At 48.6% G+C, this 23,783-nt stretch overlaps 1 protein-coding gene across 1 annotated transcript in view; it reads right to left on the reverse strand.

The window, feature by feature from the left end:
* Positions 1-23,783, reverse strand: part of VWA3B (von Willebrand factor A domain containing 3B) — a 347,179-nt gene that overhangs the window by 158,023 nt on the left and 165,373 nt on the right. The window contains exon 21 of the mRNA XM_073589743.1: positions 7,864-7,914. Coding sequence (XP_073445844.1) covers positions 7,864-7,914 — 51 coding nt within the window. The remainder of the gene's footprint in view (positions 1-7,863; positions 7,915-23,783) is intronic.

A 23,783-nucleotide genomic window follows, 5' to 3' on the forward strand; every position in this document is an offset into this window, starting at 1 on the left:
GAAAATGGTTTGAGAGAAAGCACTGGAGACTTCTAAGGTGGCCAGCAATGAGTCCAGACCTGAATCCCATAGAACACCTGTGGAGAGATCTAAAAATGGCAGTTTGGAGAAGGCACCCTTCAAATATCAGGGACCTGGAGTAGTTTGCCAAAGAAGAATGGTCTAAAATTCCAGCAGAGCATTGTAAGAAACTCATTGATGGTTACCGGAAGCGGTTGGTCGCAGTTATTTTGGCTAAAGGTTGTGCAACCAAGTATTAGGCTGAGGGTGCCAATACTTTTGACCGGCCCATTTTTGGAGTTTTGTGTGAAATGATCAATGTTTTGCTTCATTCTCTTTTGTGTTTTTTCATTTAAGACAAATTAAATGAAGATAATAATACCAAAGAATTTGTGTTTGCAATCATTTTCAGGAAGAAACTGAGTATTATCTGACAGAATTGCAGGGGTGTTAATACTTTTGGCCATGACTGTACTTTAAAATTCAGAAGTAATCAACCATAATACCATTTAGATTCTGTAAAATGAATTAAATCATAACCAGCTCATCCAAATCCGCCCGGAAGCCGGGTGATTTTCCCACAAAATAAATGACACAACATCAATCAAGAAAACAGGGGAGGGAAGGATCTTCAGTCTTCTTGTGATGATGAGGTAAATCCTACAAACAGCTGTTATTTATAGCATCAATCTTGCCCCACTTTTTGACAGGAGCCAATCAAATTAACAGAAAAAAGCGGGAAGAGGAACCAGACCAAACCGGTTTTAACCTGCTCATGCATTGCACAGCTTACACAGGTCCCTTAACCCTTTGCATACCCAACCAATGATAAACACCTTACAAAACCTATAACCATAAAATGGGGGCTGTGTTATCATGCGATCCCCCTCATATTCATTCGAGGGGAGGGACGTTCATTCACACCTTCAGTATTTGGTTAGTATTTTACCTCAGTATCTGATAGCCAGAACCAGGAGTGGGCAATAAATACAGAAGTGGTGACGTGTTTCTATTATACTTTTCCTCTGATTGTTCCACTCCTGGTTTGGCTTACATATACTGAAGCAAAATCATAGAATCAGAGTTGGAAGGGACCTCCTTGGCCATCTGGTCCAACCCCCTGCTCAAAGCAGGATTCACTAAATCATTCCAGAAGGATGTCTGTCCAGCCTCTGTTTGAAGACTTCCATTGAAGGAGAACTCACCACTTCTCGTGGCAGCCTGTTCCACTCATTGATCACTCTAACTGTCAAAAAGTTTTTTCTAATATCTAATCTGTGTCTCCTCCCATTCAGTTTCATCCCATTGCTTCTAGTCTTTCCTTGTGCAAATGAGAATAAAGTTGATCCTTCTACAATGTGACAGCCCTTGAGATATTTGTAGACAGCTATTAAGTCTCCTCTCAGTCTTCTCTTTTGCAAGCTAAACATTCCCAAATTCTGCAACCTTTCCTCATAAGACATGGCTTGCAGACCGGTCACCATTCTGGTCGCTCTTTTCTGAACTTGCTCCAGTTTGTTGATGTCTTTTTTAAAATGTGGTGCCCAAAACTGGACACAGTATTCCAGATGAGGTCTGACCAAAGAGGAGTAGAGGGCAATAATGACTTCACATGATCTAGACTGTATGCTTCTGTTAATACATCCTAGAATTGCATTTGCCTTTTTTGCTGCTGCATCACACTGTTGACTCATAGTTTGTGATCTATTAGTATATTCAAGTCTTTTTCACATGTGCTGTTGCTTAACCCTATTCCTCCCATGCTGTATATGCTTTTTTCATTTTTATTGCCCAGGTGTAGTACTTTGCATTTTTCCCCTGTTAAGAACCATTATATTATTTGCTGCCCACTTCTCCAGTTTATTTATATATTTTTGAATCCTCTCTCTCCTCTATAGTATTAGCTATCCCTCCTAGCTTTGTGTCATCAGCAAATTTAATCAGTTTACCCTCAATTCCTTCATCTAAATCATTGATAAAGATGTTGAACACTACAGGGCCCAGGACGGAGCCTTGTGGTACCCCACTTGAGACATTCTTCCTGTTAGGAACGGCGGAACGCACTAAATAAATATAAATAATAAAGTGCGTTCGCCGCTCGGGGTCCACCATGCAGTAGGTGCAACAACCGCTGCTGAGTGATGACAGAGGAGCAATATGGCGGTATGATGCACACGGGTTTAACTTCACCCGGAGTGTGCAGAGCAGGCTCTGTTCACACACAGAGGTGCCGCAACAAAAACATAAAAAACACTGAACCTGTTAGTGACACAGGCTTCAGGTAGCATACAGAACGCTGAACCTGTTAGAGACACAGGCTTCACGTAAATGCACACACGTTATCTGGTCACAGGAGTAGGACCCAAGACAGGGGAGCTTTGTCCCCCTAGACCTACCGTGTGTGCGACTTCGCTGCTGCGAACGCCAAGAAGGGCTGCAACTGCAGCACGGCACAGGACACTGCCACTCAACGACAAAGCCAGATAGCAAGCGCGATGTCGTACGCTAGCGTAGCGGTGCGGTGAGCACAGTGGCTTAAGGCTTGCCACTGACGGGCGTTGACTACTAAACTAATTCCCCATCACCATGCGTAATATCAGAGGGAAGGGGTTTCAAATGAGTCAGTCACCAGAGTCATACATCCGTCACCATTCACACATAGCAAGCATAGTCTATACTAGCGCATGGCGGAACAGCCATGCGCGCCTTTTATAGTAGACGGGACCTTCTGCACGCTTCCAGCTCTCTGAGATGGACCAATGAGAACTGGAGCGGGACCTGAGCACATGACTCCCGATCTCCAATGGGAGATCGTCCCATGAGCATGCCCAGTAAGAGGACAGAAGGACTTAGCCTCAGGAGAGATTTGCTGCAAGGCAATCTCCTCTGCAATCTCCTCTGCAGTGGAAAAATAGGAGGAGAGTGCAGAATGTGAGGATCTGGATCTCTGCTGAGTAAACGCAGAAATCCGACTCCTAACATTACCCCCCCTCCTAGGGCCCCCCTCCCTGGGCCTTACGATCCACCAACTTGTGCCCGTAGAGGTATAGGCTTCAGACTCGTCCGCAGGCAAGTTTGATGTCCCGGTAGATGACAGAGAGACCCGGGACACGTGGAAGGCCTCAGGGGGTCGCAAGATCGCCAGGTCTGAGAGGGGACCCGTGGGAGACAGCGGGAGCGGAAGTTAAAGTGGAACGCCACCGTGTGTCGGCAGGCGTCTCCGCTCTTTGCTTAAGGAGGCTATTCCGAGCACAAAAGGCGCAGACCCGAATATATTTTTTAACATCCCGAGCCCTGTGCGGCCACCAGTAAGACCCTGCCAGGAGTTTTGCAGTCTGCATATAGCCACAGTGACCACCCCTCCTGGATGTGTGTGCCCAGGCAAGAACCTTCGGCAAAAGGTGGGGAGGAACAAGGGTCTTACTTGGCGGTACAGAATTTGGCCGTTGCGGGGCACTGTTGCTCTGAGACACCGTGTGTTGACAAATAAGACAGCGACTGGAGTCTTGTGCCGGACACGCCTGGAGAACGGCGCGAGACACCTCCATGGGCTCTGGGGGTGGAACTTCTGGCACGGGTAGTTCCAGAGGCTCAAAAAAATTGGGAGCCGGAGTAACCTTCCGTTTGGATTGAGCACGCTCCATACCGTGCTCCGAAAAACGGAGGTCAATGCGGGTGGAAATGGCAATCAGCCTTTCCAAACTGGCAGGAACCTCTCTAGTGGAGAGAGCATCTTTAGCATGCTCCGCCAAACCTCTCCAAAACATAGGGATGAGGGCTTTATCGGACCACTCCAACTCGGAAGCCAGTGTCCGAAAATGGACGGCATACTGACTAACCGAGAGAGCACCCTGAGTCAAAGCAAGAAGCTGAAGAGAGGTATCATGCGTGACCCATGGACCGAGGAAGACCTGCTTAATAGCTGTTAGAAAGTGAGCAGCGGTCCGGACCTCTGGGTCACCACGCTCCCATAGTGGTGTAGCCCACTCCAACGCTTTGCCCGACAGCAGGGAAACAATAAACCCCACTTTGGCCCGTTCCGTAGGGAATCGCGCAGCCAGTAACTCCAGTTGAATGGAGCACTGGCTGATGAAACCCCTACAGGAGGCGCCATCGACAGAAAATTTATCGGGCAACGGGAGGCGGGTAACTGTCGGCGCGGGGGAGGACGTGGACATACGGGAAACCGCATCTGTGATTGCCTTTACAGCAGCTTCGGTTGATTGTGCAGCTGAGGGAGCCCTCTCAAGAGTGGCCAGCTGGCCCTCAAGCTGCCGAATACACTGTAAGAGTTGCTGCTGTTCTGCCATCACTAGCCAGACCCTGGCGCTAGTATAATGTTAGGAACAGCGGAACGCACTAAATAAAAATAAATAATAAAGTGCGTTCGCCGCTCGGGGTCCACCGTGCAGTAGGTGTAACAACCGCTGCTGAGTGATGACAGAGGAGCAATATGGCGGTATGATGCACACGGGTTTAACTTCACCCGGAGTGTGCAGAGCAGGCTCTGTTCACACACAGAGGTGCCACAACAAAAACATAAAAAACACTGAACCTGTTAGTGACACAGGCTTCAGGTAGCATACAAAACGCTGAACCTGTTAGAGACACAGGCTTCAGGTAAATGCACACACGGTATCTGGTCACAGGAGCAGGCCCCAAGACAGGGGAGCTGTGTCCCTCTAGACCTACCGTGTGTGCAACATCGCTGCTGCGAACGCCAAGAAGGGCTGCAACTGCAGCGCGGCGTAGGACATTGCGCCTCAACGACAAAGCCAGATAGCAAGCGCGATGTCGGACGCTAGCGTAGCAGTGCGGTGAGCACAGTGGCTTAAGGCTTGCCACTGACGGGCGCTGACTACTAAACTAATTCCCTATCACCATGCGTAATATCAGAGGGAAGGGGTTTCAAATGAGTCAGTCACCAGAGTCATACATCTGTCACCATTCACACATAGCAAGTATAGTCTATACTAGCGCATGGCGGAAAAGCCATGCGCGCCTTTTATAGTAGACGGGACCTTCTGCACGCTTCCAGATCTCTGAGATGGACCAATGAGAACTGGAGCAGGACCTGAGCACATGACTCCTGATCTCCAATGGGAGATCGTCCCATGAGCATGCCCAGTAAGAGGACAGAAGGACTTGGCCTCAGGAGACATTTGCTGCAAGGCAATCTCCTCTGCAGTGGAAAAATAGGAGAGTGCAGAATGTGAGGATCTGGATCCCTGCTGAGTAAACGCAGAAATCCGACTCCTAATACTTCCAACTGGATGTGCAGCCATTTATGACCACTCTTTGGGTCCGATCACTAAGCCAGTTATGAATCCACCTAACAGTTGCCTTGTCCATTCCATACTTAGTCATTTTTTCAATAAGGATGGTGCGAGATATTTTGTCAAATGCTTTGCTGAAGTCAAGATATACTACATGTACAGCATTTCCCTGATCCACCCAGTCAGTGATTCTGTCATAGAAGGAAATTAAGTTAGTCTGACATGACTTATTAGTTACAAACCCATGCAGACTCTGTTTAATCACTTCATTTTTATCCAGGTACTTACATACATGTTGTTTAATAATTTGTTCAAAGAGCTTTCCTGGTATAGAAGTCAGACTCACTAGCCTATAGTTGCCTGGGTCCACCTCCTTCCCCTTTTTGAAGATAGGAATAACATTTGCTCTTCTCCAGTCTTCTGGGACCTCCTGTTCTCCAAGAATTTTCAAAGATTATGGAGAGTGGTTCAGAAATTTATTCCACTATCTCCTTCAGTACTCTGGGGTGTAATTCATCTGGACCTGGAGACTTGAATTCATTTAGGTTAGCTAAATGTTTCCTCACTATCTTTCTGTTTATAGATATCCTGGATTCTTCTATTCCCTTAGTAGGATAGTGTAGAACAGTTGATGTTACATTTCCTTTCTGAGAGAAAACAGATGCAAAATAGGAATTTAAAAGTTTGGCATTCTCAATATCCTGTCTTACCATTTCATCATTTTCATCCTGTAAAAATTCTATAGCGTCGACTTTTCTTTTACTTTTGACACATCCCTGAAATCCTTTATAGCTTTTGATGTCTCTTGAAAGCCTCAATTCATTGTCAGCTTTAGTTAATCTGATTCGTGCCCTGCAGGTTCTGCAGACAGCATTCTTCTTTAGAGATGCCTCCCTCTTTTCATTTTAAAAACATTTATTTCTTCCTTTTTAGCATGTGCTTAAGTTCTGTGTTCATCCATCCTGGTTTCCTTAAATGCTTCCTATTCTTCCCTCTTTTTGGAATTGTTAACAATTTCATTTTTCAAGATTTCCCATCCTTCCTGGATATTTTTGTCCTTAACGATATCCAGCCATTGGATCCCTCCAATTCTCTTTCTGAATCCCTTAAAATCAGCCTTTCTGAAATCTAACCTTGACAACTGAGTCTTCACAGGTCTTCCTCCTCTAGTTATCCAAAATTCTAAAATAGCATGGTTGCTACCTCCTAGGGTTCCAGCCACTCTTACCTCCTCAACCATTCCCTCCCTGTTTATGAGGATTAGATCCAAGGTAGCAGATCCCCTTGTTTTCTCCCCTACCTTTTGGAAGATAAAGTTGTCAGCAAGAGAAGATAAGAATTTCCTTGACCTGTTAGTTTTGCCTGAGAGAGATTCCCAACAAATGTCTGGATGGTTGAAATCTCCCATGACAACTATGTCATATTTTTTGGATAACTTGGCCATTTGATGCATAAAGAGTTCATCCATATCTTCAGCTTGCACAGGCGGCCTGTAGTAAATGCCTACAATGGTGTCCTTTCCATTGTTCTGTCCTTGTATTCTTACCCAAACAGTTTCCACAGAAATCCCAGTCTCTGAAGCTTCAATCTCTGTGCAGATATATGCGTTTCTAACATACAGTGCGACACCTCCTCCTCATTTATCAAGTCTGTGTTTCTTGCAAATAAGTTGTATCCTTCTAGCCTTGTATTCCAATCATGTGTATTGTCCCACCAAGTTTCAGTGATTACAATGACATCATATTTCTTTTCCTGCGTTAGTAGTTCCAATTCTCCTGGTTTGTTGCCCATGCTTTGTACATTAGTATAGAAACATTTTAGTTTGTGATTGGCTTCTCTTTCTCCAATATTTTTATTATTTAGATTTTTTTGTCTTTGTTCTTTTCTCCCACTTCTAATAGCAGAATTCTCAATAGCATTTATCAGGTGTATGGCTTTTTCTGGCCTTTTGCTTCCCTTCCCACATTGTTCTAGTTTAAAATACTGACCAAATACTGAACATGTGAAAGTGGCCTAGCTGATATCTCAAAAATAACAAGCAAAACATACAGATGTAGTAGAGCCAATCTGATAATTTGGCACACCTCAGCATTAGTGATGAGCAAGCTTCTTCACCACTCGAACGTGCATTGCGGTGGTCGGGTATACATCGAGTATCGCAGGTGCTCGAGCATCATGCTCGATTCCCAGCCTTGCATGTTTTGCAGCTGTTAAAAAGCCAATAAAGGATTGCCTACCATACACAGTAATGTTGTAGCCATGTATGGGAGAGCAACCAATATGGCTGTTGGTCAATCGCCTGAAAATGTTCAGACAATAACCATCTAATATACATGGTTGACAAATTCTTATAGAGAATGAATGGAGTGGCAGTGTGCGTGCAAGACTGCTATTTTAGCGGGTCAATCGGTGGGTTTCTCATAAATCATATCACCACCAATCTACATGTTTTGACCTGTCCTGTGCATAGGTGATAACATCTTCTCACAGGACTATCCCTTTATTTAGTTCTAGACACAGTAGAATACATTAATATTAACCTTTTAACTACAGTCAAACAAGAGCTCAAAATTAAGTGGAGACTCACTTATCTCTTTCCTCCTGGGATAAAGCCCTCCATAGGATTAGATTAAGGCGCCTAGTAAAAATACAAAAAGGTGGACTGTGAAATGTGAAGCTGATTAGCATAATAAGAGTTAAATAAATAGATTATACAGTTCAAAGGATAGCTAAATGAGTAGCTGAATGAGTGATCTGCATTCCAAGTGGAAGGCGGCATCAAGCCAGCTCTCATATAGCAGCCATGAAATTATCATCCACATGAAGAGATGAGCAAACAACATTTCCATCAGTCAAACAATAGTGTCTGGGTCAAGCAGGTCATCAGAGTATTTATAGAGAATTTATTGCCTAGGATCAGATACTAAGACTTCCCGCATATCTTTTCCCACACATTTTTTTCTCATTACAGATTATATTTATTTTCTGTATGTGATTATGGTGCAGTGATCTTACCTAGGCTGCTGCTCCGCATAACTCAGACATATGCTTTATAGCGGTCACATGGACATAGAAAATGACAGTGGTTAAAAGTGAATCCAGTGTCATCTGCTGCAAGATTTTTAATATAGGTATTGGTGACTGAAGAGTAATCACTATAAAACAGTGTCCATCTAGTGAGAGACTTAAAGTGGTTGTCCCACGAACAAAAGTTCATTTTATTCACTAGATCTTGGAATAAAAATAATATCCACAATTGGATATAGTAACATAGTTATTAACATAGTAACATAGTTATTAAGGTTGAAGGAAGACTTTAAGTCCATCTAGTTCAACCCATATCCTATCCTAACTTCCCCTAACATGTTGATCCAGAGGAAGGCAAAAAAAACCCACGTGGCAAACAGTAAGCTTCACATTGGGGAAAAAAATTCCTTCCCGACTCCACATACGGCAATCAGAGTAGCTCCCTGGATCATCGCAATATTAAGGAAACTAGTGTATATACCCTGTAATATTATACTTGTCAAGAAAGGCATCCAGTCCCTTCTTAAATTTTAGTAGGGAATCACTCATTACAACATCATATGGCAGAGATTTCCACAGTCTCACTGCTCTTACAGTAAAGAATCCGCGTCTGTGAGTATGCTTAAACCTTCTTTCCTCCAAACATAGAGGATGCCCCCTTGTCCCCGTCACAGGTCTAAGAGTAAAAAGATCATTAGAAAGGTCTTTGTACTGTCCCCGCATATAATTATACATTGTAATAAGATCACCCCTAAGCCTTCGATTTTCCAAACTAAATAACCACAAGTGTAATAACCTGTCTTAAGGCCCCGTCTCACTAAGCGACTTACCAGAGATCCCGACACCGATATCAAGGTGTCAGGATCGCTAGTAAGTCGCTATGTGATCGCTGGTGAGCTGTCACACAGACAGCTTCACCAGCGATCAGCACAGCGATGCCGAGCGCCCGGCATCGCTGGCCATCCTGTAAAAAATAGAATCAAAATAAAAAATATAGTTATTCTCACCATCCGATGTCCCGCGCAGTCTTCCGGCCTCTCTCCACGCTCCGGTCCCAGTGATCCTTTGCATGAATGACCGCGAGATGTTACGGTCTCGCGGGATAACAAAGTCTCGCGGTCATTCGTGCAAAGGATCACTGGGACCGGAGCGTGGAGAGAGGCAGGATGGCTGAACGGGACATCGGAAGGTGAGAATAACTATATATTTTTTTTTTTTTATTATTTTTTACACCTGATCGCTGGTCTCCCGCTGTCACACACAGCGATGTGTGCTGGCCAGCGGGAGACCAGCGACCAAAGAAATGTCCAGAGATTTCTTGCAGCGATCAGCGATACCGGCAGGGGGGCCGCTCGCTGATCGCTGTCACACACAGCAATCTCGCTGGTGAGATCGCTGTTACGTCACAAAAGTTGTGACTCAGCAGCGATCTCGCTACCGAGATTGCTTAGTGAGACGGGGCCTTTAGTATTGCGGACCCCCTAGTTCCCTAATAACCTTTGTCGCTCTTCTCTGCACCCGCTCCAGTTCAGCTATGTCTTTCTTATACACAGGAGTCCAGAACTGTACACAGTATTCTAAGTGTGGTGGCACTAGTGACTTATATAGAGGTAAAAATTATGTTCTCCTCATGAGCATATATGCCTCTTTTAATGCATCCCATTATTTTATTTGCCTTTGCAGCAGCTGCCTGACACTGGCCACTAAATGTGAGTTTGTCGTCCACTCATACACCCAGGTCTTTTTCAGTAACAGTTTTGCCCAGTGTTTTACAATTAAGCACATAATTATACATCTTGTTCGTTCTACCCAAGTACATGACCTTACATTTATCCCCATTAAAGCTCATTTGCCATTTATCAGCCCAAGCTTCTAGTTTACATAAATCCTCCTGTAATATAAAATTGTCCTCCTCTGTATTGATTGCCCTGCAGAGTTTAGTGTCATCTGCAAATATTGAAATTCTACTCTCTATGCCCCCTACAAGGTCATTAATAGATATGTTAAAAAGAAGCGGGCCCAAAACTGACCCCTGTGGTACCCCACTGCTAACCGTGACCCAGTCCGAGTGTGCTCCATTAATAACCACCCTTTGTTTCCTATCCCTGAGCCAGCTCTTAACCCACTTACACATATTTTCCCCTATCCCCATTGTTCTTATTTTATGTATCAACCTTTTGTGTGGCACCGTATCAAAAGCTTTTGAAAAGTCCATGTACACTACGTCCACTGCATTCCCTTGGTCCAGTCCAGAACTTACCTCTTCATAAAAGCTTATCAGATTAGTCTGACAGGAACGGTCCCTTGTAAACCCATGTTGATATTGGGTCATGAGGTTATTCTTCTTCAGATACTCCAGTATAGTATCTCTTAGAAAACCCTCCAGGTTTTTGTCCCCTTTTTGAATATTGGCACCACATTTGCTATACGTCAGTCCTGTGGTACAGACACTGATTATGGAATCTTTAAAGATTAAAACTAATGGTCTATCTATGACTGTGCTTAATTATTGCAGTACTCAGGGGTGTATCCCATCCGGGCCCGGGGACTTGTCAATTTTAGTGATTTTTAGACGCCGCCGTACTTCCTGCTGGGTTAAGCAGGTGACATTTAATGGCGAATTTTTATCCCTGATCATGTTATGCGTCATGGGATTTTCTTGTGTAAATACTGTTGAAAAAAAGTCATTTAGCATATTGGCTTTTTCCTCATCCTCATCCACCATTTCACCCAGATTATTTTTAAGGGGACCAAAACTATAATTTTTTAGCTTCTTACTATTTATGTAGTTAAAGAATATTTTGGGATTATTTTTACTTTCTCTGGCAAGGAGTCTCTCTGTCTCAGTCTTTGCTATCTTGATTTGCTTTTTACAGAATTTATTTAATTTTCTGTATTTATTACTACTGCCTACTTGCTTTAATTCTCTAAATGCTTTATTTTTGGCACTTATTGCTCCCCTTACAGCTCTATTTAGCTACAGTATAGTGGTTTCCTCCTATTTCTAGCATGTTTATTCCCATACGGTATATATTGTGCACAGGTCCTATTCAGGATGCTAATAAACGTCTCCCATTTTCTTTGTGTATTTTTATGTCTCAGGACACCATCCCAGTTAATTGCACCAAGATCATCTCTCATCCGTTGGAAATTTGCTTTCCTGAAGTTTAATGTCCTTGTAACCCCTCTACTACACATCTTATTAAAGGATACATGAAAACTTATTATTTTGTGATCACTATTACCCAAGTGACCCTCAACCCTTACATTTGATATGCGGTCTGGCCTGTTGGTTAATATTAGGTCTAGCAGTGCCCCCCTCTTGTTGGGTCCTGAACCAGTTGTGAAAGGTAATTGTCTCTCATAGTGGTCAAAAACCTATTACCTTTGCTGGAACTGCAGGTTTCGGTTCCCCAATGTATTTCAGGGTAGTTGAAGTCCCCCATAATAATGACTTCTCCTTGAGTCGTAGCTTCATCTATTTGCTTTATGAGGATATTCTCTGTTGCTTCCATTATTTTTGGAGACTTACTATAACAAACCCCTATCAGTAATTTATTATTTTTTCCCCCTCCCCTTATCTCCACCCACAGGGACTCTACATTTTCGTTAGATTCATATATATTATCACGCAGGATGGGTTTTAAGGATGATTTTACATATAAACACACGCCTCCCCCTCGCTTATTTGTATGGTCATTTCTGAACAGACTATAGCCCTGTAAATTAACCGCCCAGTCATGGCTCTCGTCCAGCCATGTCTCAGATATCCCCACCATGTCATAATTATGTTCCAATAACATTAACTCCAATTCTTCCATTTTGTTGGCAAGGCTTCTGGCATTAGTATACATGCACTTTATGTATCTCTCTGTACCTCTATTCTTTCTTAAATTATTAACTGTTCTAACCCCACCCCCCATGTCACCCCCACCCAGAATTTCATTATTTGTGCCCAGGTCTCTATCTGCACTGTTTTCCCCTCCTATAAAAGGTATACCCCCGCGTCCCTAGTTTAAACACTCCTCCAACCTTCTAGCCATTTTCTCCCCCAGCACAGCTGCACCCTCTCCACTGAGGTGCAGCCCGTCCCTAGCGTAGAACCTGTAGCCAACTGAGAAGTCGGCCCAGTTCTCCAGGAACCCAAACCCCTCCTTCCTACATCAATTCCTGAGGCACTTATTAACCTCCCTAATCTCCTGTTGCCTCTCTGTCGTGGCACAGGAAGTATTTCCGAAAATACCACCTTTGAGGTCCTTGCTTAAAGCTTGCAGCCTAATTCCCTGAAATCATCTTTAAGGACCTTCCACCTACCTCTAACTTTGTCATTTGTGCCAATGTGCACCATGACCGCTGGATCCTCACCAGCCCCTCCCAGTAATCAGTCAACCCGATCAGCGATGTGTCGGACTCGAGCGTCAGGTAGGCAGCACACCGTTCGACGATCCCTGTTTTTGTGACAGAATGCCCTATCTGTTCCCCTAATAATTGAGTCCCCCTCTATCAGCACCTGTCTGGCCTGCCCTGCTCTCCTATTGCCCCCTTACTGGAGAAGACACTCCTCTGGCTTTCAGAGGACATGCCTTGCTGCAGCTCCCCTCATCTGCCAACTTAGCAAACTTATTGGGGTGTGACAGATCAGGACTAGCCTCCCTGGTGCTCTTCCCTCTACCCCGCTGTAACAGGGTCTTCTGTGCTGTAATACCTCTTACATTAACACCCCGTATTTCAGGAGGTCCACTTTACTTTTCCTCACTTCTGGATGAAGGACGCTGGCTCAAAAGGCTTTGTAACATGGGAACATATAAAAGATCATTGCTTCTCCACGTATTTCCAGTGTGACAACATTTTACTCACTGGTCTCAGAATATATATACATACAGAGGACAGGACAATCAATATGTGGCGGGCCAGTAGATAACAGGCTCCAATTAAGACGTCAGATGTACATTACAATAGTCGCAGGTGGTCGGCGACCCCCGATCATTTACCGTGGGATTTACAAAGGTGGGGGAGGTCAGATGTGGGATATCTTTTACCTCTGCCCAGGGGTCGCAGTCGGTCGGTTGCTGCATTAGGGGTATGCATATCACATTGCACCTATCATACATGCATCTCCTATTCGGGGTGCTGGGGGGTTCTGAAACACGGCTCCCCCTTTTCAGCGACGTGATTGTCATACACCGTCTGATCTTTAACGGATCGGCTTGGGGATGACCGAAGTCTATGTGGTTGGTACAAGTTCCGTTTGTCGACTTAGTCCATTGGCGTTACCATTTTGTTTGCCAGGTCTGTAGTGGTTGGTGAAGTCTAGAGGTTGTAGGGCTAAACTCCACTGCAGTAATCTGGCATTGTCTCCAGAGACCCAATTAAGCCACACTAGGGGATTATGGTCCGTTAGGAGGGAAAACTGTCGTCCATACAAATATGGTTGTAACTTGAGTGCCCATACTACTGCCAGGCACTCCTTCTCAATGGCCACATAGCTTGCTTCGCGGGGAAGTAGTTTCCGACTCAGGTAAGCTACCGGGTGGTCTTGACTGTCCGGCCCGACTTGGCTCAGCACTGTCCCTAGTCCAAACATAGAAGCGTCTGTGTGAACAAGGAAACGTTTAGTTGGATCGGGTGCGGCCAATACCGGGGTATTTGTGAGGGCGTCCTTTAGCTGGCGGAAGGCTTCCTCACACTCGGGGGTCCAGGTTACCTGGCAGGGGAGGTTCTTACGGGTCAGATCAGTGAGGGGCTTGGCTATGCTACTGTAATTGGGGACAAATTTCCTATAATACCCTGCTGTCCCTAGAAACGCCATGACCTGGGTTTCAGTGCGTGGGGTGGGCCATTTGGCTATGGCCTCAATCTTGGCTGGTTCTGGTCGCTGTTTCCCACTTCCCACCCAATGTCCTAAATATTGAACCTCTGCTTTGCCCACGTGACACTTGTTGAGGTTCCAGGTGATTCCGGCCTTGTGGATCCTGTCCAATACTGTCTCTAGGTAATTTAGATGCTCATCCCATGTCGCGCTGTAGATGGCGATGTCATCCAGGTAGGCACAAGCATAGTCCTGGAGACCATCCAGAAGCCGGTCAGCCAGCCTCTGGAAGGTCGCAGGGGCATTCTTCATCCCGAATGGCATAACTCGAAACTGGAATAAGACGAATGGGGTGACAAATGCAGACTTGGAAATAGCATCAGGACTTAGGGGGATCTGTCAATAGCCTTTACATAGATCGATGGTGGTCTAATACTTTGCCCCCGCCTGCCGGCCTAACAACTCATCCAAACGCGGCATGGGATACGCATCCATCACCGTTTTCTCATTTAGCTTGCGATAGTCCCTGGGCATCCCCTGTAGTGTTAGTACCTAAGAAGGATGGGACTACCCGGTTTGGTGTAGACTGACTCTTCAATGACCCCTAAATGCAACATCTCTTGTATCTCTTGTCGCATCCCTTTTCGTACAGACTCAGGGCCACGGAAGGGGTGTTGTCTCAGGGGGGTCTGATCCTGGGTCTCAACCTTGTGTTTTGCCAGATGGGTGTACCCTGGTCTCTCTGAAAACATCCTGTCGCTGCTTCAACGCCTCCGCCTGCTGTCTCTCCTGGGGCCCTAGGTTTTCTCCCAAGTGTACCTGGTCCCATGTTTTAGAGTCCTCTCCCCTAAGACATCAGGCAAGGGGAGTCCTGCTAAATCCTCTGCTTTCGGTGCACAGATGGCCACTACCTCTTCAGGGCGCTCCTGGTAGTGCTTCAGCATATTCACATGGAACACGCAGATAACCCTGGGGTCATCACAATCAGCGACATTGTAGGTGGTGTCGGCTATTTTCCCCACTACTTGGTAGGGCGCCTGCCATGCAGCTTTGATCTTGTTCTGCCTAGTTGGTTCTAACACCAGGACCTTCTGTCCTATCTCAAAGGTGCGTTCTCTGGCCCTCCGATCATACCACACGCGCTGGCGCCGTTGGGCCGCCTGCATATTCCCATGTACAGCCTGAGTCAGCTCCTGTAGGCGGTCCCGGAATTCCAGCACACAGGGCACAATAGGTATCCCTTCTATGGTTCCCTCCCCTTCCCAGTGTTCTCGCACTAAGTCTAGGGGTCCCCTTACCCGCCTCCCGTATAACAGTTCGAACGGGGAGAACCCCGTGGATTCTTGGGGCACCTCCCGATAGGCAAACAGGAGGTGTGGCAAGAATTTCTCCCTGTCCCTGTAGGTCCTGGTAAAAGTCCCAATGAGTTGTTTTAATGTTTCGTTAAAATGTTCACACAACCCATTGGTTTGCGGGTGGTACAGGGCGCTTCTAATGGACTTTACGCCGCACAGCTTCCACAGTTGGTTGGTCACCTCTGCTGTAAACTGGGTACCCTGGTCCGAGATAACCTCCCGGGGAAATCCAACCCGTGAGAAAACCTGGAGCAGGGCAGCCGCCACCGTCTCTGCCAGTATGTTAGGTAATGCAACCGCCTCTGGATACCGTGTGGCATAATCTACCACTGTCAATATATACTTTTTCTCTGACGGACTGGGTTTGGCTAACGGCCCTATCAGATCGACCGCTACTCGGCTAAATGGCTCCTCCACAATGGGGAGGGGGTGTAATTTGGCCTTGCAGCGATCTCCCCTCTTGCCAATGTGCTGGCAACTGTCATAGGTCCGGCAGTACTGACGAACATCATAGGTTACCCCCGGCCAAAAGAAGTTTTGTGTCAGACGATGCCTGGCGTGACTGACGCCGAGGTGCCTGGCCAAGGGTATGTCATGAGAGATTCGCAGTAGCTCCTGCCTATACTTCTTGGGCACTACCAGCTGTCGTTTTATAGTGGGGCTCGTCCCTGTGTGGCGCTGCTCTGTAACCCGGTAGAGGAGTCCCTGATGCCATACAAACTGTTCCCCTACCAGTACGCCTCTCCCCTCCTGTGCCTTCCCATGATACCCCTGTAATGAGGGATCCTCAAGTACCTCCCTTTTAAACTCAGCTGGGGTGGCCCAAGAAATGTGTCTGGCTATGGGAATACGTGTAGGGCTGGGGTGTCTTACCTGGGCCTCCTCTGAGTGTGATTCCACCTCCGCAGCTCGAGCTTGTCTCCAGGTGGTCAAAGGATAGGTCTCAGCCAGAGGGGCAACCGAGAATGCAGACAACATGGGCCTCAAGTCATTTCCCAGCAAGACGTCCGCAGGCAAATCCTCCATCAGGCCGACCTTAACAAGGTCATCCCGACTCCCCAATTCAGGTGAATCCTGGTATTGGGCAGTCGATGTATGGCCACACGGACGGCCACTGTCCGGTCCGACTTCTCTTGGTCCCGGACGAGATGGGGCTTCACAAGGGTCAAAGTTGCTCCGGAATCCCTTAGTCCCTGCATACGTTTCCCATTAACCCACACCGCCTGTCGATGCTGTTGTCGATTATTTGCCTGGGCTGCCTGCACGGGGTCTACTTCATGCAGCACTTCCTCCATCTCTTGCATTCCCGGATTAGTCCTAGCCCCCAATGCTTCGCCTTGGTAGTAGTGTACAGCGGCCCGGTTGATGGAAGCCGTTTCCACCTATGGCCACTGGGTACGCTGAGTCCGGTTGGGACATTGTCTTTGCAGGTGCCCTAGCTGATGGTAGGTGTAGCATCGCGCCCCAGAGGGACTCTGGTAGGCCGGGGTTTTAGCTGGTCCCCCGACAATCTTCTGTGGTTTAGGGGCCTCCAGACCGATGGGAGGGCCCCTAGTGACAGTCTTTGATCCTGGCAACTGAGACCTCCTGGCATCATGATGTTCATTGGCCAGACGAGCGGCCTCCTCAAGAGTCATTGGCCATCTGTCCCGAAGCCATTCTTGTGTCTCGGGGTTTAGTCCAGTAAAGAATCACTTTAACAAGAAGAGCTGGAGGACATCCTACTTAGTGGTTGCTTGGCTCCCTTGTACCCACTGTAGCAGTGACCGCCGTAGTTTACAGGCCCATTCAGCATGAGTATCTGTTACCTGTTTTATAAGTCCGTTGAACTTTTGGCGGTATGCCTATGGTGTCAGCGCATACCGGGCCAAGATCACTTCTTTGACCCGCTCATAGTCCATGCAGTTCTCATCAGGTACCGTGTGATAGGCGTCCGGTGCCCGGCCTGTCAGCTTGCTGGCCAGAACCTGAACCCAATCCTCTGGCTTCACTTGATGAAGGGCACACTGCCGTTCAAAGTCCTGCAGAAAGCCATCTGTCACGCCGGCGCCGCCTGTCAGGTCGGGGCCGGCGCCGCCTGTCAGGCCGGGGCCGGCGCCACCTGTCAGGCCGGGGCCGGCGCCACTTGTCATGCCGGGTCCTGCTCCCTCTGCTCCTGCTCCCAGGGTCCCCCCCTCGGCTCACGGCTCCGGCCGCTGAGAGGCACCCCCGGCCTCCCGTCCTGCAGCCCGGGGGATCCAGCACGAGGGTTCCTCCTCCTCCCCTGCTCCTGGCATGCGCCTTAGGCCACGGGCGTGCGCTCTTCCCCTCACTTAACCCCTTCTGCACCAACCCTGTGGAGCGATCACCAATCAAGCTCCAGCACGGGGTATATCAGGCGGCTCCTTACTCATGGAGGTGCCTGATTATCGTGTGCCTTCCTGTACGGTACTCTGGCCCCGTCTAGTCGCTCCTGACTCCAGTCACTCCTGACTCCGGTAACTCCTGACCCTCTGCCTTGTTGTCTCATCCGCTCCTGAGCCGCCCCTCTTGGTACCAGCTGTCGCGGTATTCGACTCTTTCGGGCCTGCTCCTAACGGTCCCTATATAGGGGTCGGCACTACCTGGTCAGCTCGCCCCAGGGATCCCGGTACTGCGACCCAGAGGGTCCACTCTTGCTACCTCTTACAGTATAATCAGGCCATGGACCCCGCTGGTGCCTCAGCAGCCACCCAAAAAGAATTACTCTTTTTGCGGGAGAACCAAACAGGGATTATGGCTTTTATGAAGTCCATGGACACTCGGTTATCCGCCATTCTAATCTCCGATCCAGGGAGCGCCCCTCTGCTGGCGGGACTCCAGCAGGAGCTCGCGCAGCAGCGTGATACACAGTCCCATATTCTTAATTACATGGCGTCCGTTGATGATCGTTTGCAGTCCCTGCAGTCTTCTGCAGCGGCCTCTGCCCCGCGACCCTGCACCTCATCCACCGCCACGTTTGGGGAAGCCTCCAAGGTATAGCGAGGGATCCCAAATTGTGCCGGGGGTTTCTCAATCAGTGCCGCCTACATGTCGAGCTGCTGCCCCAGCAATACCCGTCTGATAGGGCTATGGTGGCATTTATCGTGTCCCATCTCGAGGGGGAGTCCTCGGCATGGGTGAACCCCCTGTGGGAACGGGATGATCTGGTGGTATCCAGCATACAAGACTTCCTGGACACCTTTCGCCGGGTGTTTGACAAGCCAGGGCGCCTGGCCTCCAACATGGAGTCCCTTTTCAATCTCCGACAGGGAACTCTTACCGTGGGACAGTACGCTATTCGCTTCCGGACACTGGCCTCAAAGCTGGGATGGAATGAGGCATTGGTAGGGCCTTTTGGAGGGGGCTTTCGGGGAGAATCAAGGACGAGCTTGCTGGTCGGGACACCCCCACCTCTGTAGAGGACCTTATATCCCTGGTTAATGACTTGCGGTTCCAGGAACGCTCCCGCGAGACAGTCAGGGAGAGAGGCCTGTCTAGGTTTAACCCAGTCCCTAGCCCTCGTTCGACCAAGCCTGCCAGTAGTTCTCCTCCGGAGCCCATGCAGGTGGATCGCGTTAAGCTATCGGAGCTGCGGCGCAGGGAAAGATTAGAGCAAGGTTTATGCCTCTATTGTGGTGGAACCAACCACTTTCTGCATTTCTGTCCGGAGAGGCTGGGAAACTCCTCCGCCTAGGCCAGGTAAGAGAAGCCTTCACTGGGGTCACTCTTGCCAAGAGCGTTGTCTGCTGCCTGTTACCCGTACCAGTCTGCACCAAGTGCCCACGGACCTTCCTGGGCTTCCCGTGGCCTACCATTCGTTTGCAGATGTCTTCGACAAGAAGGAAGCTGAGACCCTTCCACCGCATCGGGCCTACGATTGCCCAATCGAGCTAGTTCCTGGAGCTACTCCTCCCAGGGCGAGAATACACCCATTGTCGCCTGCAGAAACCTCAGCCATGACGGAGTACAACCGGGAGAACTTGGCCAGGGGCTTTATCCGGAAGTCGTCTTCTCCAGCAGGGGCCGGGTTTTTCTTTGTTCGGAAGAAGGATGGATCCCTTCAACCTTGCATTGACTACCGAGGCTTAAATAACATCATGGTCAAGAATAGGTATCCTCTACCACTTATCCCCGAATTGTTTGACCGCCTGCGTGGGCCCCGGATCTTTACTAAACTGGATCTACGGGGGGCCTACAATTTGGTCCGAATACGTGCCGGAGATGAGTGGAAGACCGCCTTCAACACACGGGATGGCCATTACGAATATTTGGTCATGCCCTTTGCACTTTGTAACGCCCCAGTGGTCTTCCAAGAATTTGTTAACAACATCTTCCGGGATCTTCTGTACTCGTGCCTCGTGGTATATTTAGATGACATCCTCATCTTTTCACCAGACCTGTCCTCTCACAAGAGGCGTGTTCGCCTGGTCTTGCAACACCTGCGGGAGAATCGACTTTATGCCAAGATAGAGAAATGCCTGTTTGAACAGACCTCCCTACCCTTCTTGGGGTATATTATCATGGACTCAGGGTTGCGAATGGACCCAGAGAAATTGTCCGCAGTGCTCAAATGGCCGCGACCTGTCGGAGTGAAAGCCATTCAATGATTCTTGGACTTCGCAAATTATTATAGGCAATTTGTCCCGCACTTCTCCGCCTTAACCAAGGCTATTGTTGCCCTTACCCGGAAGGGAGCAATACCGATCATCTGGTCCTCAGAAGCTGAAGACGCATTTCTCGCCCTGAAGCGGGTCTTTGCCTCGGCTCCAGTTTTGCATCTGCCAGAGGTCGGCAAGCCCTTCGTCTTGGAGGTAGACGCATCTTCTACAGGGGCTGGGGTGATTCTTTCCCAAAAAACATCTACTGGGCGCTTGGCTCCATGCGGGTTCTTCTCCAAGTCATTTTCACCCGCAGAATGTAACTACATGATTGGGGATCAAGAGTTGCTGGCCATAAAGATGGCGCTGGAGGAGTGGCGTTATCTCCTGGAAGGAGCAGTCCATCCCTTCACAATATTCACTGACCACAAAAACCTGGCCTACCTCCAGTCGGCTCAAAGACTCAACTCCAGACAAGCCAGGTGGTCATTGTTTTTCTCTGCTTCGACGTCGAGCTCCACTTCCGACCTGGTGACACAAATACCAAAACAGATGCACTCTCCCGGTCCCTGCAGTCACCCGAAGTGGAGGAGGTTCCGTCGCATGTTATCGATCCTTCCCAGTTTATCACGGTAGCTCCTGTGAGTCTTCATTCCGTGCCGCCTGGCAAGACCCTCACCCTGCAAGACAAAAGGGTAGAAGTACTTTGCTGGGGTCACTCCTCCAAGATCGCTGGACATGTTGGCATCAAGAAGACCCTTGCTCTGGTTTCCCGTTATTACTGGTGGCCTTCTCTCCACCAAGATGTGGTAGACTTCATGGCCTCCTGCTCAATTTGCGCCAGAAACAAGGTACCTAGGAGCTTGTCCTCTGGCCTTCTTCAGCCGTTGCCTGTTCCCGAAGCTCCTTGGCAACATATCACCATGGATTTTGTTACCAATTTACCCCGCTCTTCCGGATGCACGACTATTCTGGTAGTAGTCGATCGGTTTTCCAAAATGGCCCATTTTGTTCCATTACCTGGCTTGCCCTCAGCCCCTGAATTGGCTAAAATCTTCATTCATCAGATTTTCAGATTACATGGGCTTCCTCAGCAGATCGTGTCTGACCGCGGGGTACAGTTTACCTCCCGCTTCTGGAGAGCACTCTGTAAACTCTTGGACATATCTCTGGATTTCTCTTCCGCTTATCACCCACAGACCAACGAGCAAGTCGAACGGGTCAACCAAGTCTTGACCTCCTACCTGCGGAATTTTTCTAACGCCCTTCAAGACAATTGGGTCGATCTTCTTCCGTGGGCAGAGTTCACCCATAACAATCATTCCAAGGAATCCACCACCAAGTCTCCGTTTTTTGTGGTCTCCGGTCAGAACCCAGGTGTACCTCTTCCAGTATCTTCATCCTCTGGCGTACCCGCCACCGATGCCCTCTCCCAAGAGTTTTCCCAAGTCTGGATGAAGACCAAGGAGGCTCTCATACAAGCTGCAGTCCGGATGAAAAGACATGCCGACAAGAGGCAGAGGGATCTCCCACCATACCATCCTGGAAACAAAGTCTAGCTGTCGACCAAGCACATCCGCTTGAAAATACCTTCTTATAAGCTGGGTCCCCGGTACATCGGTCCCTTCGAGATTCTTGGACGCATCAACAATACGGCCTATAAAATTGAGGCTGCCTTCTTCACTCCGGGTCCATAACGCCTTCCATGTCTCACTCCAGAAACCGGTCATCCTCAATTAGTTCTGCCCTGCGTCTCTTGTTGTTCCTCAGCCAGTAGGGGCCGATGACATCTTTGAAGTAAGAGAAAATGAAAAAGGCCATGAAAAAGGTTAGGGGAAAGACCTTTTTTCTCATCGATTGGAGAGGGTTCGGTCCTGAGGAGAGGTCTTGGGAACCGCGAGAGAATGTCGATGCTCCATGCATCATGGACAGATTCTTGGCCAATCTCAGAAGGAGGAGACGTAAAGGGGGGGTACTGTCACGCCGGCACCAACTGTCAGGTCGCTACCGGCGCTGCCTGTCAGCCCGGGGCTGGCGCCACCTGTCATGCTGGGTCCCGCTCCCTCTGCTCCAGCTCCCAGGGTCCCCTCTCGGCTCCCCACTCACCGCTCCGGCCACCGCGCAGCACCCCTGGCCTGCAGTCCGGCAGCCCAGGGGATCCAGCACGAGGGTTCCACCTCCTCCCCTGCTCCTGGCATGCGCCTTAGGCCACGGGCGCGTGCTCTTCCCCTCACTTAACCCCTTCTGCACCACCCCTGTGGGCGATCACCAATCAAGCTCCAGCACGGGGTATATCAGGCGGCTCCTCCCTCATGGAGGCGCCTGATTATCGTGTGCCTTCCTGTACGGTACTCTGGCCCCATCTGGTCGCTCCTGATTCTGGTCACTCCTGACCCTCTGCCTTGTTGTCTCATCCGCTCCTGAGCCGCCCCTCTTGGTACCAGCTGTCACGGTATTTGACTCCTTCGGGCCTGCTCCTAACAGTCCCTGTATAGGGGTCGGCACCACCTGGCCAACTCGCCCCAGGGATCCCGGTACCGCGACCCAGAGGGTCCACTCTTGCTACCCCTTACACCATCAATATCTTCCTCTGCCTCTCCCAACTGTCGGAAGGCATTATACTGGATTTTTTGTGGCTTACTGCTGACGGTACCTGGGCGGAGGCCAGAGCTCCCCCTGCTTGCTGACTCTCCTGTCTCCGCTCTGCCATTTCCATCTTGGCTAGCTCTATTTTGGTCTGCTCTGCCATCTTCATCTTGGCAAGCTGTATCCTGGTCTGCTCTGCCATCTTTTCCTTCAGATCAGTACGCACATCAGCCATCATCTCTCGTACGATCTCTACTGCAGGGTTCGGGCCATAGAACGCCAGTCTGTTCTTTACCTCCCTCTGGAAATCAGTTTCTTCCACGTTCACATTGGGAGGCGCTGCACTGTCATGTTCCATGATGGCTGCTATCAAATCCGCTTTTGTTTTGTTGCTGGCAATTAACCCTCGAGCTTCCACCAGGTCTTTTAATGTATTCCCCTTTAACTTCTGGTAGTTGTTTTCCATTCAGTCCTTTACTCCTATAGACGGGGTATCATATCCCGCCGCTGCCACCAGTGTAACGGGGTCTTCTGTGCTGTAATACCTCTTACATTACCACCCCGTATTTCAGGAGGTACTCTCTGCTTTTCCTCACTTCTGGATGAAGGACGCTGGCTCGAAAGGCTTTGTAACATGGGAACATATAAAAGATCACTGCTTCTCCACGTATTTCCAGTGTGACAACATTTTACTCACTGGATTCAGAATATATATACATACAGAGGACAGGACAATCAATATGTGGCGGGCCAGTAGATAACAGGCTCCAATTAAGATGCCAGACATACATTACAATAGCCGCAGGTGGCCGGCGACCCCCGATCAATTACCGTGGGATTTACAAAGGTGGGGGGAGGTCAGAAGTGGGATATCTCTTTTACCTCTGCCCAGGGGTCGCAGCCGGTCGGTTGCTGCATTAGGGGTATGCATATCACATTGCACCTATCATACATGCATCTCCTATTCGGGGTGCTGGGGGGTTCTGAAACACGGCTCCCCCTTTTCAGCGACGCGATCGGCATACACAGTCTGATCTTTAACGGATCGGGATGCTGGGGGGTTCTATAACACCCGCCTTCTAACTGTCCTGCAGCTCCAACCTTGCATTCCCCCCTCATCTATCCCATTGAG

This window comes from Dendrobates tinctorius, unplaced genomic scaffold (genome assembly GCF_039654945.1).
Source record: "Dendrobates tinctorius isolate UK_male_01 unplaced genomic scaffold, ASM3965494v1 ptg000112l, whole genome shotgun sequence".
NCBI classification, from domain to species: Eukaryota; Metazoa; Chordata; class Amphibia; order Anura; family Dendrobatidae; genus Dendrobates; species Dendrobates tinctorius.